This window comes from Hippopotamus amphibius, chromosome 12, assembly GCF_030028045.1.
Source record: "Hippopotamus amphibius kiboko isolate mHipAmp2 chromosome 12, mHipAmp2.hap2, whole genome shotgun sequence".
NCBI lineage: Eukaryota > Metazoa > Chordata > Mammalia > Artiodactyla > Hippopotamidae > Hippopotamus > Hippopotamus amphibius.
The window spans coordinates 75,833,026-75,848,188 of NC_080197.1; the positions used below are offsets into that span (position 1 = coordinate 75,833,026).

General features: G+C 52.0%; 1 protein-coding gene across 1 annotated transcript in view; it reads right to left on the reverse strand.

Annotated features, from left to right (window-relative positions):
- The window catches only part of CD9 (CD9 molecule), a 33,477-nt gene extending 19,946 nt beyond the window's left edge, over window positions 1-13,531 (reverse strand). Inside the window, exon 1 of the mRNA XM_057702934.1 lies at window positions 13,322-13,531. Coding sequence (XP_057558917.1) covers window positions 13,322-13,387 — 66 coding nt within the window. The 5' untranslated portion in view covers window positions 13,388-13,531. The remainder of the gene's footprint in view (window positions 1-13,321) is intronic.
- Between the last annotated feature and the right edge of the window lie 1,632 nt (window positions 13,532-15,163).

Here is a 15,163-nt window from a genome sequence, read left to right on the forward strand (position 1 = left end):
CACCCTCTCCTGGCACTCTCCTCCCCGGAGCTGGTGTCTCTGGAAGGACAGAGCACTTGGGCAGGAGCAGAGGTCTCTGAGTCCTGCCTTCTCCAGGCCCACCACACAGGATAACAGCAGCAAAAACCAAACTCCACGCTGATAGGAAAAAAACTGCCATGACGCGCTTTCCTTAAGGATCACAAGTAAACTGTTAGTTCATGGCAGAACTGAAAGATGCCAACCAGGGCACATTACTAGCTTTAGTTTTATTGGAGACGAATGGAAAAGCCCCAGAGATCACAGTCCTGGAGAACCTTCCCAGTGAGGATGAGCATCCTAGGGGCCACCTCGTCCCCTTGGGGCTTCTGCTGAGCTGCAAATCTACAGAAGCCTGTATCCTCAAAGGCCACTGGGAGACTTTTTTCCAGGCTGGCGGCTCTCAATCCGTGGTCCCCAGACCAGCTGCAGCAGCAGCATCACCTGGAAACTTGTCTGATGTGCAAACTCGCTGTCCGTATCCTGGACGTATTCGATTAGAAACCCAAGTGAGGTGAGGCGCAGCGATCTGTGTGCGTGTGTGTGTTTTTTTTTTTTGGCCAAGCCACGCGGCATGTGGGGTCTTAGCTCCTGGACCAGGGATCAAACCCGAGCCCCCTGCAGTGGAAGCGCGGAGTCTTAACCACGGGACTACCAAGGAAGCCCCAGCAACCTATGTCTCAACAAGCGCTCCCAGATGATCCCCATGCCCACTTGAGTTTGAGAACCACTGCTCTAAGGCTTTCATTTAAACACTGAACAATTGGGAGGACATGGAAAAGCTCTCTCTGGGGGTTCAGAACTCAGAGACCAGCTTTCGAAACGCCAGTGCCAAAGGGCACGAAGCCACAGAGCAGGGACGTGAACCTCCCCTGGGCACAGGGCTCCTGCCGGCACTGGAAAGCCAGGGGGACTGGGGCTGAGGACCACCTTGGCTGCTGCATGGTGACAGGTAAGGGGGAGGATACAGGACAGGTAAGCAGGAAGGAAGCAAGAGGTAAGAAAGACATACTGGCTGGACAACGCCCTCTTGAACCCTCTGAGCGGGGAAGTCATAGTAAATGCTCGAGTCAGAACCTGCATTTGGCTTCTCCACGCACCTCCACCCACAGACTCACTCAGTGAACCCTCCTTCCTCAGACGCCAAAACGACTCAGGCAGCCCCTGCAGCAGGGCGCTCTTGGCAAAAACTTCCCCAATTCCTGCAGCCTGTGCTCTCCCTAGGACAGGCTGCCGTTGTGCACAGAAGTGGACTCTTCCTCAAATCACCCCAAACTCTAGGAAAACAACATTTAAAAAAAAAATCGAACATGTGCAGAGGCTGATGGTGAATGACCTTGTAGGTTATCTAGAGTTACGGTTGATGTGATTGTGGCAGGCTTTTCTGTCCATTAGTAACTCCTCCAGAGGCTAGGGAAAGGAAAATAATATAATAATAGTAGCAGTCACTATTTATGTGTACTCACGCGTGTCCTGCAACACGGGAGGTGATTTATGTACATCTCATTTAATCTGCTTGTCACACCTCATAGATGAAACGGAGAGGTTAAGCAACTCGCTCAAAAAGACATAGCCAGCAAGAGGCAGAGCTGACTCTGAGCCAGCAGCTCAGAGCCACACTCCTCCCAACACTGTGCTCCCTCCCTGCCAGCTGAACAGGAAGAGTGGGAACCCTCAAGGACTCTTCTAGGGGGACAAGAGGTCTGGTCTGGACATGCTGAATTTGGCAGGATGCTCTGACCTAGACCTTCCCCTGCCTGCTAGCTAGACGATTCTGATTCATGGCATCAATGCTGCCTGAGGCTAGGGCCAAGGGAGGGAATGACCACTGACTCCTCCTTTGGGTCTGTTCTCTCTCTCCCCTCCCCACTCCGTTGAGAATGGGAGAGGTGGTGGCCTCAGCGGGTCCCACCAGGCGAAATGCACCCTTCAGGGCCAGCTCTGTCTTCCTTTCTTTGCTTCCCACGGTGTCTACACAGAAGCAATGGTGACTTTGGCTCTGTGCCCTCCGGGACCTGACCTCAAGGTGTCCATAAGTTCTCCATGAGAGCAACCCATCCCTTTTGGGAAGCAAGAGGCAAGCGCTGAAGGAAAGGTGCCTCTGGGGCAGATTCCACAAGAGGGGCCTCTGCCGACTGGACATCCTTATGGGCCATTTCCAGCAAAGCCCCAAAGTGGTACCTCCCTCCCCCACCTTTCCCAAACCGGGGAAATCTCTGAAATGGGCATTCTGTAGACAGATGGAAAGATAAGTCCACTATTTCACCTTCAGAAAGGGAGGAAGCCTAGTGGTAAAATTTCAGCTTGGAGTAATGCCCTATGATGCGGCTTTGCAGAACTGAAGCAACACGATGTGGATGAATGTGAATGCTTAGGACCACCTAAACCTCTGAAAAATTCAAAGGAGAGGTAGCTCCTCAGGTAATCATAACCACACAACAGCGGCAGAAGCTGACAGCTGAGCTCTTGCTGTGATGTCACGATAAACAGCTTTACGTTAAATATCTTGTTATTGCTCCCAACGACCTTGTATCTTCATTACCCACTTAAGGAACATGAGGCCTAAGGAGAGTCATCAACTTGCTGCCTCCCCCCAGGAATCTGCCCTTCTAACAACAAGTCAACCCGTCCTTCCCCGAACAATCCCCCTGGGTCATAAAGGGTCCCTGACGCTCTGTGTTGCTCTTTTACGCAAGGCAGCACCTTGGAGATGGAGGTCTGAAAAGCAACAACCACCCCTCCCGCCCCCCGCAAAGCCAGGACCTCAGGGAGGCAGACTTCTGCTCTTTAGTGCCCTAAACACTGAAAAGGTTGTGGTACCTACCCCACCACCTAAATAACTCAACATAAAAAAAAAAAAATCGAAATTGTAGGATAAGTCTGAAGAAGTAACTCTGCCCAGGGCTCCTGAGAGCAGGCTCAGCCTGCCTGAGGACCCCTCGGCCTCCTTCCCGGTGATGCTGATGCTCCCGGGGGCCTCCTGGGTGGACGTGGGGAGGCAGCTCAATAGCTACAGCCGATGGGTGCCACCATCGTGCTCTGCTGGCCTCTTTCGGGCAACTGTGATCAGTTTGCTAACAGGGAACATTCCCTGGAAATCTCCCCTGGGAGACTGGCCGGGGAGAACAGGACTGATGGGAGACTTGAGTCCTACTGTTAGATCCTGTTGCCATTTTTAAATCTGAGGATGCTGGTGGGATGGCCTTATACCCTTCCAGGTAGTTCCGATCAATTCAACTTGAGATGAGCAAACAGGCTCAGAGACACAAAGTAACCTGCCCATGGTCACAGAGCAGACATGCAGTGACTCAGCTGTCAGCTCGCTCCCTCTGTCACAGGCATAGCACGCGCCAGGCAGAGGTCAGTTACTCCACTGCCTGTCTCACCCCTGGAGGAAGGGAGGTAGCTTGGTCCCCTCTCTGGGGTGTGACCGAGGATGAGGGGCTTTGTAAGCTTTTTCTCAGCACACCTTTATGGAAACTAGGCAATGACCTGGTCTGAATAAATTCAAGACTTGAGAAATCCTCCCTTCTGAGGACTGAGCCAGCATCACTTGAACACCAGAGCCCTTATTCTGCCTAAGAGGAGAAAAGTTTCAGCTAATACGAGGTGCTGGTGTTAAGTGGTTTGGGGCTGAGAGATTGGGAGGGAGGCCTCCGGCCAAGGTAACCTCCTTCTAAACAAGAAATCTCATTTTAAGTTTCCACTGCCTGCTCACCAGACGTGTAGCAGACATCAGCCAGCCCATAAATCCATTTTCTGCTGAAAGCATGCATTCTGATCTTAACCAAAATCATCTGATGTGGGGGATTGTTTTGGGGATGTTTTGCTTTAAAATCCAGAATATTGTGTTGTGTTTTCCATTGTGTACGCCTCACTAAGATGCCTGGTGATCTCCCTCTCTCTCTTTCTCTCTCTCTCACACACACACACTCTTGCTGATACACTTTAGCCACACTGACCAGCCAGCTCTCATTCCATCTGTAGAACTGGTTACCACTTGCTCATATGGCCCCAAGTGGTGGGAGATGCCCCTTGCCCCTTGCCCCATTCCTCTGCTCTGATCCCCTCTTCATTTTAGTCTCAATGATTAGACAGCAAGCCCTCCACTCTCTGCTGTGTCCCCCGGCCCACCTGAAGCACTTCACCTGACTCATTACATTTTCTCAATAGACCCACCAGGTAGGTAATATTAACTTCTGTTTTTCAGGTGAGAAGTCTGAGGCACGGAAGTTCAGTAGCTTGTCTTGAGATCACATGGTAAATAGGTGACTGAATGACAACCTGGACTCGGAAGAGTCTGACTGCAAAGCCCAAATTCTCCATCATTTTGCTAAACTCAGTCTTTTTGATTTGTTTTGTTAATTTCAGCGCTGGACTTTTTCGCTTTTGTCCTTTCTCCTTCCTAGTCATTTCTAATCCCATTTCAAAAGCAGCATCTTCTATCCTTAAGGGCCCCAAGAGAGCCCACATATAAGAGGAGAGGACCTACTTTCTCACGACAGGAAGGCACCCGCCACAGCCACCTGGCCTGCAGGTGCCATCGGAGTCTGGCCTCTCTCTGGGGGAGCTGTCTGATGGACAGAGTCTAGAGAGAGCCTGTGAATCCTCCTGCTGGCCTCTGGCTGGAGAGCTCTGTCTACACTCTGCACTGGCCAGAAATTGACTGCGGACACAGCACTGCTCTGGGAAACAGATTCTCCAGGATAACTTGGTACATTTTCTTCTCGTCCTCGCTTTGCCACTGCTGCAAGCCTGGCAAGTACAGACACTGCTGCAGCTGCCCACTGGCCACTGGCCTTGCATCCCTTATAGGAATGGCCCCAAGGTGCGACCCAGGGCCTTTGCCCTCCCCCCACAGCACCATCCTGCCAGCAGAGGACAAAGGGAACGAGAGGGCATCACTGCAGGCCCGTGTCACCGCCCCCGGAGGCACCTGTAACACATGGATCGTGCCAGTTCTCCACAGCAAGGGTCCCTCTCCCAGAACGGGAAGAGAATCTAATTTCTAGCTGAAATGAGTTTTCTGGTCTCTTAAGGGTTATCTGTCTTGGGGAGTCAGGGCTATAAGTGGATTGAAGGGGGGAAAAAGTACAATGTGGGACGATTTCCCCAGCCTTGTAGAAAGGAGGCTTTAAAACGTTTAAGCATAATAGTGATAGACTGAAATCCATGGCCCCCTCATCAAAAGAAGGCGCTTACAGTGCATCAGGGTGAGCAGGAGGAAGAGTCTTAGGGGGACGGTTTCCTGTCCCTGGAGGGCACATTCTGCTGAGGGTTTGGGGCATCAGATTGGGGCATGGATGTGAGGGGCACACTGTAACTGTTCATCAGGAAGGGAAGAGGTGTTTTTGATTCGGACCGGTAAATAACTATGTCTTAGTCCATTTGGGCTGCTATAACAAAGTACCGTGGACTGGGGAAAAATCCAAGATCAAGGCTCCATCCTCATGACCTAATCACTCCCCAAAAGGCCCTGCCTCCAAATACCACTGCATTGGACTTTAGGATTTAACATATGAATTTGGAGAGGTACAGTCTATAGCAAACTATCTTTAGAAATGCCAAACTTCCCAAAGAAGATGTACAGATAGCCAACAGGCACAGGAAAAGATGCTCAACATCACTAATTATCAGGGAAGTGCAAATCAAAACCACAACCAGACATCACGTTACACCTGTCAGAATGGCTATTATCCAAAGGACAGCAATCAACAAGTGCTGATGAGGATGTGGAGAAAGGGAAACTTGTGCAGTCTTGGTGAAAATGTAATTTGGTGCAGCCAGCATGGAAAAAGAGTATGGAGGTTCCTCAGAACATTAAAAATAGAACAACCATGTGATCCAGAAATCTCACTTCTGGTTACATATCCAAAGAACATGAAAACACTAATTCAAAAAGATACCTGCACCCCTATGTTCACTGCAGCACTATTTACAATAGCCAAGATATGAAAACAACCTAAATGTCCACCCATAGATAAATGGACAAAGAAGATGTGGTGTATACATACAATGGAATATTACTCAGCCATAAAAAAGAAAGAAATTATGCCATTTGTGACAACATGGATGGACCTGGAGGGTATTATTATGCTAAGTGAAATCTGAAAACAAATGAGTGAACCAAACCAAACCCAACCCATAGACACAGAGAACAAGACTGGTGGTTGCCAGAGGGGAGGAAGGCTGGGGAGGTGGGTGACATGGGTAAAGGGGATCCAGAGGTACAAATGTGCAGTTATAAAATGAAAAGGTCATGGTGATTTGATGTACAGCATGATAACTATAGTCAGTGATATTGTTTTGCAAATTTGAAAGCTGCTCTCATTTAAAAAAAAAAATTCTGTAACTTTGTATGGTGACAGATGGTAGCTAAGACTTACTTTGGTGATCATTTTGCAACATGTACAAATGTCAAATCATGTTACACACCAGAAACTAAAGGAATGTTGTATATCAATCATACTTCAATTAACACACACACACACTCCAAACTTCTATTGAGTTGAAAAGCAGTGGATGTGCAACTATGCATAATTTTGCCGATCTTTCATTAAAAACTTTAATAAAGCAATGGTACCACTTACCATGCTATTGATTCAATCAACATTAACTTTAAAGATAAATTAAAACTAAAATGTTATAGAAATCTGTTTTTAATTCACTAAAATGGTCTAATTTACTTTCTTGTATCTTTAACCCCCAGTCAAGGATTTTCTCCTACGATCCACATGTGTCGTTTCTGCCCTTAGACACTGACATGCAGCTCAGACTGGGAGGAAAAGGGGCCTCCTCCCAGCAGTCTGGAGGCAGGGGTTTGGTAGAAGTCATGGCCCCCATCTGCCTGGGTCTGAGAGGTGAATACTGGGTCCTTGAAAGTGTAGCAGGAAAGCTGTGGAGGGTGACTTCCCTAACACAGCCAGTATGCTCCCTTGCACAATGTTTGGCAAGAGGACTGAACAAAAGGACTTACTGACTTTCTCCGCGTCAATAGTCCACACACCTCTCCACCCAGGGATCGTCTCTGGAATCAGAGAGATCTGGCCCCTCTCCTCCAAGTCAGCAGGCTTCCTCCTCCCCACTACTTAGCCAGGTTGTACATCACGACTCAGGGGAGTCTCCAACGACCCCTGAGAGATGCCTCTCCCTTTCCAAGGTCCTCAGAGGCAAGGCCAGGGAAGGTTGGCCGAGACTTCTAGTTTCCATTGGGTATTCCCAGCAAAGACAAATCACTCAAACTCCAGGGCTAGGAATACAGAACACTCCTTAAATTAATCTCGAGTCCAAGCCACTCCTTGGGTGAGGATTAAGCTGGGAGTGAGGGCAAGGGTGGGTGGGGCAGCCAGCGCTCCAGTCAGGGCAGCTCTTGGTCCTTGGGGAACTTAGGGCTCTCTAATGCCCTCCTCAAAGTCCCCCCAGCTCCCCTACGCAGTCCCAGAGAGCAGTGAGGCAACCCACATCTCATGGCAGAAGTGGGGGACTCAGGACAGAGCAGGGGTTGCCTGGACACCAAGGGACAAAAATCAATTTGGGTTGTTTGATATGGGGAGGTCCATGGGTCTCTGGAGAAAAAAGCAAAGAAACAGGGACTGCATGTTTCTGGAGGCAGGTCCCATTGATTTCATGGGATACCCCCAAAATGTTCAGACCCGCCAGTCAAGGATGACAGCATGTAGTAATTAAAAACTATCCAGAACTCAGTATTTTTTTTTTTGGTGGAGGGGAGGAATTACTGGATGGATGTAATTAAAATAAAATTATCTCATCTGGAGACAGGATGCTGCTTTCCACAGCTGCCTGCCATCATTTGATGGAAAATGAACATGTCCCTGGACCAGCAATACTTTTTCCACAGAATGAAACGGGCAAGTGATCTGCAGTCAGACTTTAAAAACATAAATTAAAAAAAACCCTATTGTTTAGATTAGTGCTTGTGGTCTCCTGAATTCCCTCAGTTGCAAACAATTATCGCTGGGTGAACCTGGGTCCAATAGACTCTTCCTCAGATTTTCAAGCCCCCAAACCATGAAGTCAGTGCTCTTCTGTAGGTAGGAGGAAAAAAGACGGTTTCTGAAAGTTTTGGGTTGAAAAGACCTGCGGTGATCCAAATAAAGTTCCCCTGACTCCACCCAGGGGGAGGCAGGAACACCAAACAAAAACATGTAGCTTCCCGAAACTTCTCCACACGGCTCTCCCCAGTCTATCCAGAACACGCAGCCATCAAGGAGGCAACAGGACCACAGAGGCCATGGTAACCCGTGACCTCCGGTCCCTCGCCCTCACAGCCAGACACACCTAAGAAAGTCAAGGCTTGTGCTCTTAAGCAGAAAAGGTGCTTTTCTTAAGTCCCATGCATATTATTAAGTCCCAAACTGGGCAACCAATTCCAAAAGCCATGCTTCCTTGTAAAATGGAATCAAACAGGAAAACAAACAAACCAAATACAGGCACACAGATCTGTGTGTAAGAGGGAAGATTCGGGGGACTTCCCTGGTGGCCCAGTGGGTAAGACTCTGTGCTCCCAATGTAGGGGGCTCAGGTTCTATGTCTGGTCAGGGAACCAGATCCTGCATGCCGCAACTAAGAGCCTGCATGCCTGCATGCTGCAACTAAGACAGGGCGCAGCCAAAATAAAATAAAGAAATAAATATTAAAAAAAAAAAAGAGGGAAGATTCGCATCCGACACAAAAGGAAGCTGTGAGAACAGTGATGTGTGAGGTCTGAAGCCACAGAAGACTCACTTGGCAGAGTAAGTGCTCCAGTGAGGACGGCCCTCGAAAGGGCTGCTTATCAAAGCAGTTCCAAACTCAGGTCTGAACCAGCAGCCGCTTCCTTTGAGCGCAAAAGAGTAAGGTTTGGAATGGTGCCGTGGGCCACTTTGGAAAGAAAGGGTTGTGTGTGTGCGTGCGCGTGCATGTGTGCACATGTGTGTATGTCTGTGTGTGTGCAGAGGAATCCTCCCTGTTCCCAAAATCAGAAGTCAGATTGGTTGTTGACAACCAATGCAGGGCAAAGTCAGGGGAAAGCCATCAAAAGCCCGGGCAGGGAGAAGCCCTATTTTCCTGAGCAGATGCAGATACCTGGCCTCCCCTCCCCTCTCCTCAAACCTGCCAGCCTCTGTGCAAACACAGCCGGCTCTCGCAGGGCTCTGGCTGTCTGGGTGCCAAAGGTGGAAGCCATTTCATGTAAGAGCCCCAGCTGCTTGCTCAGCCCAGCACCGAAGGCAAACAGCTTCTGCGTGAAGCAGCAGGTTGGGTGGGAGGGGCTTCTGCCAGCACCACCCTGCTCGCCCATCCACGACCCTGGACCCTGAATCCCGGCATCTTTGGCTTTTATTTTCAGGAGTGGGGCTGCCCCACAGCCAAACATGTGGCCATGCATGAAATGGAGTCAGTGTCCTGATGTGGGAATTGCAGAGGCGGGTGGAGGAACGAGGTTGACAGTGATGTAGGAGGAGAAGGAGAAGAAGGGGGGACACGTGTAGACGTGGGGTGTGCACTTGGCTACCTCTCTGGTTTCAACTTCCGCACTTCTCAGGCAACAGCCGCTGCCCTCCCCATCTCATTTCCATGCAGGGATGACAAGTGCTACAGCAGCAAGTTTACTCTGCACCCAGGACTAGGCTCCTGGGCTAAGTGCATCACATGCATGCGCTCATGCAACCCACAGCAACCACAGGGGGTAGGCACCAGCTCTACCCCGTGATGGGGAAATGGAACCCAGAGCTGGTACTCTGAACACTAGGCGGCACTGCCACAAAAGGCTGAGGGCGGCCAAAACAGAGGACCTCTCTAGGCAGAGAGACCCCATCCAGGGGAACTCCAAGGTTAACAGGAAAGAGACGCGAGACACAGGCCCCAGAGGTAAAGGCCAGTGAAGCCACACTCTGAGCCAAGCCTGGGTACCCACTGCACACTTCCATTTCCTGACTCCTATTTTGGGTTGTGTGGGAATGTTCTTCACTGTAGGCCATGGGGGTGGGGCTGCTTTCATAGACTCAGCTTCTGGAGCGACCTTTTGGGACCATTTGCTCCAATCCACTGCTTTTACAGATGAGGAAACTGAGGCATGGAATTCAAAAGTGACCTGCTCATCCTGCTGAAAGTGAGCTCGGGGCAGAGCCGGACTACCACCCGGGTCCCCGAACTCTGGTCCAGGCCTCTGTCCATGTTTCCACGAAGCCTGGCTTAAGCCCTCAAGACACTGTTCCTCGGGAAAGAGAAATCCCCTGCTATTCCCATCGGTGAGGGAGGGGACGGGGTGAGAGGCAGTGAGTGAAGGGACATAGGGAGGTGGGGGTAGAACGTGAAAGCCTCGCTCCTGACCTGGCGCAGCCCCGGTTCCCCACCATACAGCTGAGGCAGCCACTCTGGCGTTGTAACATGTTTCCCCTCGCAACCTTTTTTGGAGGGTGGGTAGGCAAAGAGGTCTGAAGGAAACCCAGAAACAACTGGAACAGAGCTGGGAAGTGAGGGTCCCAGGGGCACTGGAAGGACAGAGTGACTGCTGGCTTGGCTGCAAGCATCAGAGGCCCTACTTCGGGAGGGTAGACAGTGAAGGCCCGGCTGTTACTGAGGGTCCCACAGGGATGAGCGTGTGCTCCAGGGAAGAGGTGCACCACCCCCCTTTCCTGCCCCAATCATCCCACTGCCACTAAGGTGGGCTTCTCTTCTCTGGACCCCTGCTGGACCACCCCTCAGCATCCTCTGTCCAGGAGGTGCTGGTGGCCCCAGCCTCCCAACTCCTGCTCTTCAAGGCCCACGTCAGGTCCCAAATACCAAGTTTATAAATTCCTGGTCTCAAGAGAGAAAGGCAAGTGATGACATCATAACAATCCAAGCAAGCAGTTCCCTCAGGTCAGAGCTTCCCTTAAAAGTTATTGAGAGCTTGTTGCTACCCTCCTTCCATTCCCACCCAGCTGGGTATGGCAGCTGGTGATGGAAAGCGCAATGGACTTGCAGTCAACCAGGCCAGCCTTCAAACTTTCCTCTGATGCTCTCCTGCCACACAACCCCAGCTAAGTCACGGAACCTCTCTGGGGACTAGTTTCCTGGGCACCAGTAAAATAGGGATAATGCTTCCTGCTCTGGCTGTATTGTGGGACTTGGAAAAGGACTTTGCAGGCTGTAACACACTGCACAAGGGGATCACGGTGTTCCTTTATTCCATCGCCTCCTAGGAGATGAGGGCTTCATCTCTACAGGGACCTGAACACAGGACGACTAAACAATAACTGATTCAGGGACATGCAGCTACTGCTGACCTCCCTACACCATCTGTTACCAGGTCCCCTTGTTGGTTTTGTGATGGAGACGGAAGAGGACAGGACTTAAGGGACCAAGGGGTTGGGAGTATTGGCTCGGTTTCTGTGACGCTGGGCAAGTCAGCCCCTCTCTGGTTCCTGCTTCCTCACTGTGAACAGGCCGGACTGGATGACCTCAAAAGTCAATCCTAATGCTACAGCTAACCGTTCCCAGAATGAGTTCCCAGAATGAGTCACTTCTGTTTCAGATGACACAGCCCATCAGCAGCACCTAGCCCAGACAGGGGCAGCTCTGGATTTGGGGGGGTGGGGGTGGGGCAGGCTGGAGTTAGTGAGAGGCTGACCACATACCGGAGTGGCCTGGGAGCCTCCCACCAGGCTCCTGCAGGTGCCACGGGGCAGGGGGAATGGAGGCACCCTGGGAGTCTGTGGGTCCCCACGCCCCAAACCGTCACACAGCCTAGGCAGATAGCTGAGGAGTAATTCAGAGACGGTGCTAGGGAGGAGGGAGAGGAAAACTCCTTAAAGGGCAAGGGTGGGGTGGGGCGGGGCGGGGCTAGTCCGCCTTCGACATTCTTTTCTTTTCTGGTGCTGGGGCTGGGGAGAGGGGGGAGTCAAGGCTGGCAACTCGCTGGCTGGCTGCTGGGACTGGTGGAAACAACAGGAGGAAGAGGGGGTGCCCACCGCAGAAGGGTCTCCCTAGAGCCGGCCATCGGCTGGGCAGGACACACCTATGCACCGTCCTCACAAGAGGAGGTGCTGGGTGTGATGACTCTTGCAAGGGCAGGTCAATCTCACACCCCAGCTCCAGAGAGGATTAAACCTCAGGAGATTTTCCCTGGGGTTCATGGGGAAACAGCTCCAAGGGAATAAGTACATTTTTGTTACAAGCCTCTGGTGGCATGTCCCTGCGTCTACAGCCATCTCTCTCCAGAGTGGCACAGGGCCTGCCTTTCCAAATGCCTTCCTGACTGCAAAGGGGCAAATACTGTCCACCTGTGAGCAGGGGATGTAGCCCTTGAACCAGGACACCAAGGTCCCCTATTCGTTGCTTCTATCTCTGGGTGGTCCCTTAATCCCCCAAGGGAGGGTGCTAGAGAGGCCACTCCCCTTCTCTGCTGCACGTCCTCAGGCTTCCCATTTGCAGACAGGCTGAGAGTGGCCGGCAGCGGGAGTCCCCCGGAGCTCCTTGGCCTGCGTCCTCCCCAAGTGACAGTCCACTCCCTATGGCCCCGCCCGGCCGCCGGGTGGGCTGGCAGGGGAGGGGGTGAGGCCGGCACCTGATCCCTCCCGGAAATGAAGAAACACAGGGCTCATCTCACCCATCTGCCCCACCTCTCCCCAGCTCTCCCGGAGTTCTCTCCAGTTCAGATACTTATCGCCCTTGGGGAAAAAAAAAATCAAGACAAGCTAGTCTTGCAGGTAGTTTCGAGGGAGCTCGGACTTTCTCACGGCGGCTCAGAGTCAAGTCTGAGATCATGGGGGCCTGAAGGTTCCTCCTGGGGATGGAGGAGGGACCTCGACTCTCATTCAGGGACGGGGTCCCGGCACGCTGACTTCCGCGTCCCGCGCGCGCCGCTTGCTCTCCGGCGTAAAGGTGCCAAAAGCTCTTGGCTGAGCCCCCCGGCGCTCAGTCCCTGGGAGCGTCCGCATCCCCCCTTCCTTGCGGCCCCGGCCATTCGGGGGACCCCACCCGGGTCACGAGCTGCACTGCCAGCCACAGTGCCCCCCGGCCAAAGCCTTGAGTCCCCAGCAGTGGGGTGCTCAGTTTCTCCCTCCTGCACTCGGAAGGGCTCGGGGTGGGAGCAAACACAACCCCCACCCCCGGCTCACTAGGGCCCCGCGCCCCCTGCCCGCTCCACCTCGGAAGAGCCCTGGACCAACGCGTCCGCCCCGCCCGTCTCAGCCCCGGCCGAGGAGCCCGCTGGCGGCCGCAGTGCCCCCTCCTCCCTCCAGGAGTCTTCCTCTCGCGGACGGGGTGTCCAGGGAGGACAGGTGGCCCCGGAGAGGAGCGCGCGGCAGTTGCGCCCACTCACCCAGAAGATGAAGTTAAACCCGAAGAGCAGGTATTTGATGCACTTGGTGCCTCCTTTGACCGGCATGGTGCGGGCTTGACTGGCCTGGGCCGGACTGGTGTGGGACGGGGACGCGTGAGGCCGGGACGGGCGGGACCGGGCTGCGGACCGAGGTGCTGGCGGCTGCGGGCTGGTCTCCGGGCTGCACTTTTAAAAAGTGCCACTCCTCGGGCGCGCGCCGCCGCGGCGCGCAAGTGCCGAGCCCCGCCCCCGCCCCGCTGGCCCCACCCTGGCCCACCTGCCCCGCCCCCGTCCCGTCCCGCCCCATCCCGTCTCGCCCCGCCCCGGTCCGCGGGCCGCTGCCCCTCCCGGCTCTGGCTGGGCTTTCCGCACCCAGTCCGACGGCCTTGACTTCCCGACTTCCTGCCCCTTTCCTCCCAACCGTCCTGGGGTCTTTCCAGGCTGTCATTCCCGGCCGCTTTCATCCCGGAGTTATGCGGAGGCCTCGCCCTTCCGGTTACTCGTCTGGATTCCGCCCTTCCCGAGTGCTCTACTTTGAGAGACCTTCCGCGGTGGTCGGGGCAGAGGCCCCTTACCCAAGGCCCACAGAATGAGGGTTCTTCTTGCTTTGGCTTCAATTTGAAGGGAAGCTGCCTGGCCCTCTGTGTCCCTGGGGCGGCTCGTTGCAAACCTTCAGTCGTGAAGCACATCAGGCGAAACAGGAGGAATTACAAGCTTGCCGTCTAGGTGGAAAGATAGGTCCGAGGCTTATAGGAGTAATTCTCAAATACCATCACTGAATAGTAATATGTTTGAGGGCTGGGCAGTCCTGCGTGCTTCCTGGACTTGCGGTTCAGATACCCTAGAGGAGAAGACAAAGGCTGTAGCCTGGCTTCTGTTCTTCCCTCTACTCCCCATCACCTGCCCTTTTGTCCTTTGACTCTGCCGACTTTGATGCACCAGTGCCAGAGTGCTTAGGGTATTTCTCTTCTGGTCAAAAATGTCCTGCAAATGACAAATGTTGGCGAGGATGTGGAGAAAAGGTAACCCTACGCTGTTGGTGGGAATGTAAATTGGTGCAACCACTATGGAAGGCAGTATGGAGGTTCCTTAAAAAATTAACCCAGCAATTCCACTTCTGGGTATTTATCCAAAGAAAATGAAGACACTACTTGAAAATATATTTGCACCGGTGTGTTCATTGTAACATTATTTACAGTAGCCAAGATATGGAAACAACATATGTTTCCATCAATGGATGAATGCATAAAGAGGACATATATACACAATGGAATATTACTCAGTCATGAAAAAGTGAAATCTTGCCACTTGCCACAACATGGATGGACCCAGAGGGTATTATGTGAAGTGAAATAAATCAGAGAAAGATAAATACTGTATAATATCACTTATCTGTGGAATATAAAAAACAAAAACTAAACAGAAACAGAGTGATAGATACAGAGAACAAATAGGTGGTTGCCAGAGGGGAGGTGGGTAGGGGTAGATGAGAAATCGGTGAGGGAGATTGAGGTACAAACTTTCTCTTACAGAATAAATAAGCCATGGGAATGAAATGTACAATGTGGGAGATGTAGTCCATAATTATGTAATATCTTTGTGTGGTGACAGGCGGTAACTAGACTTACAGTGGTGATCATTTTGAAATCTATAGAAATAGCAAATCACTGTGCTATGTATCGCAAACTAACAGAGTGTTGTAGGTCAATTATACTTCAAAAACGAGCAAACAAACTCAGAAAAATAGATCAGATTTGTGGTTATGGGGTGGGTAGGTGTGTGGAGAAGGGCAAGGGGAATTGAATGAAGGTGGCTGAAAGGTACAAACTGCCAGTTATAAAA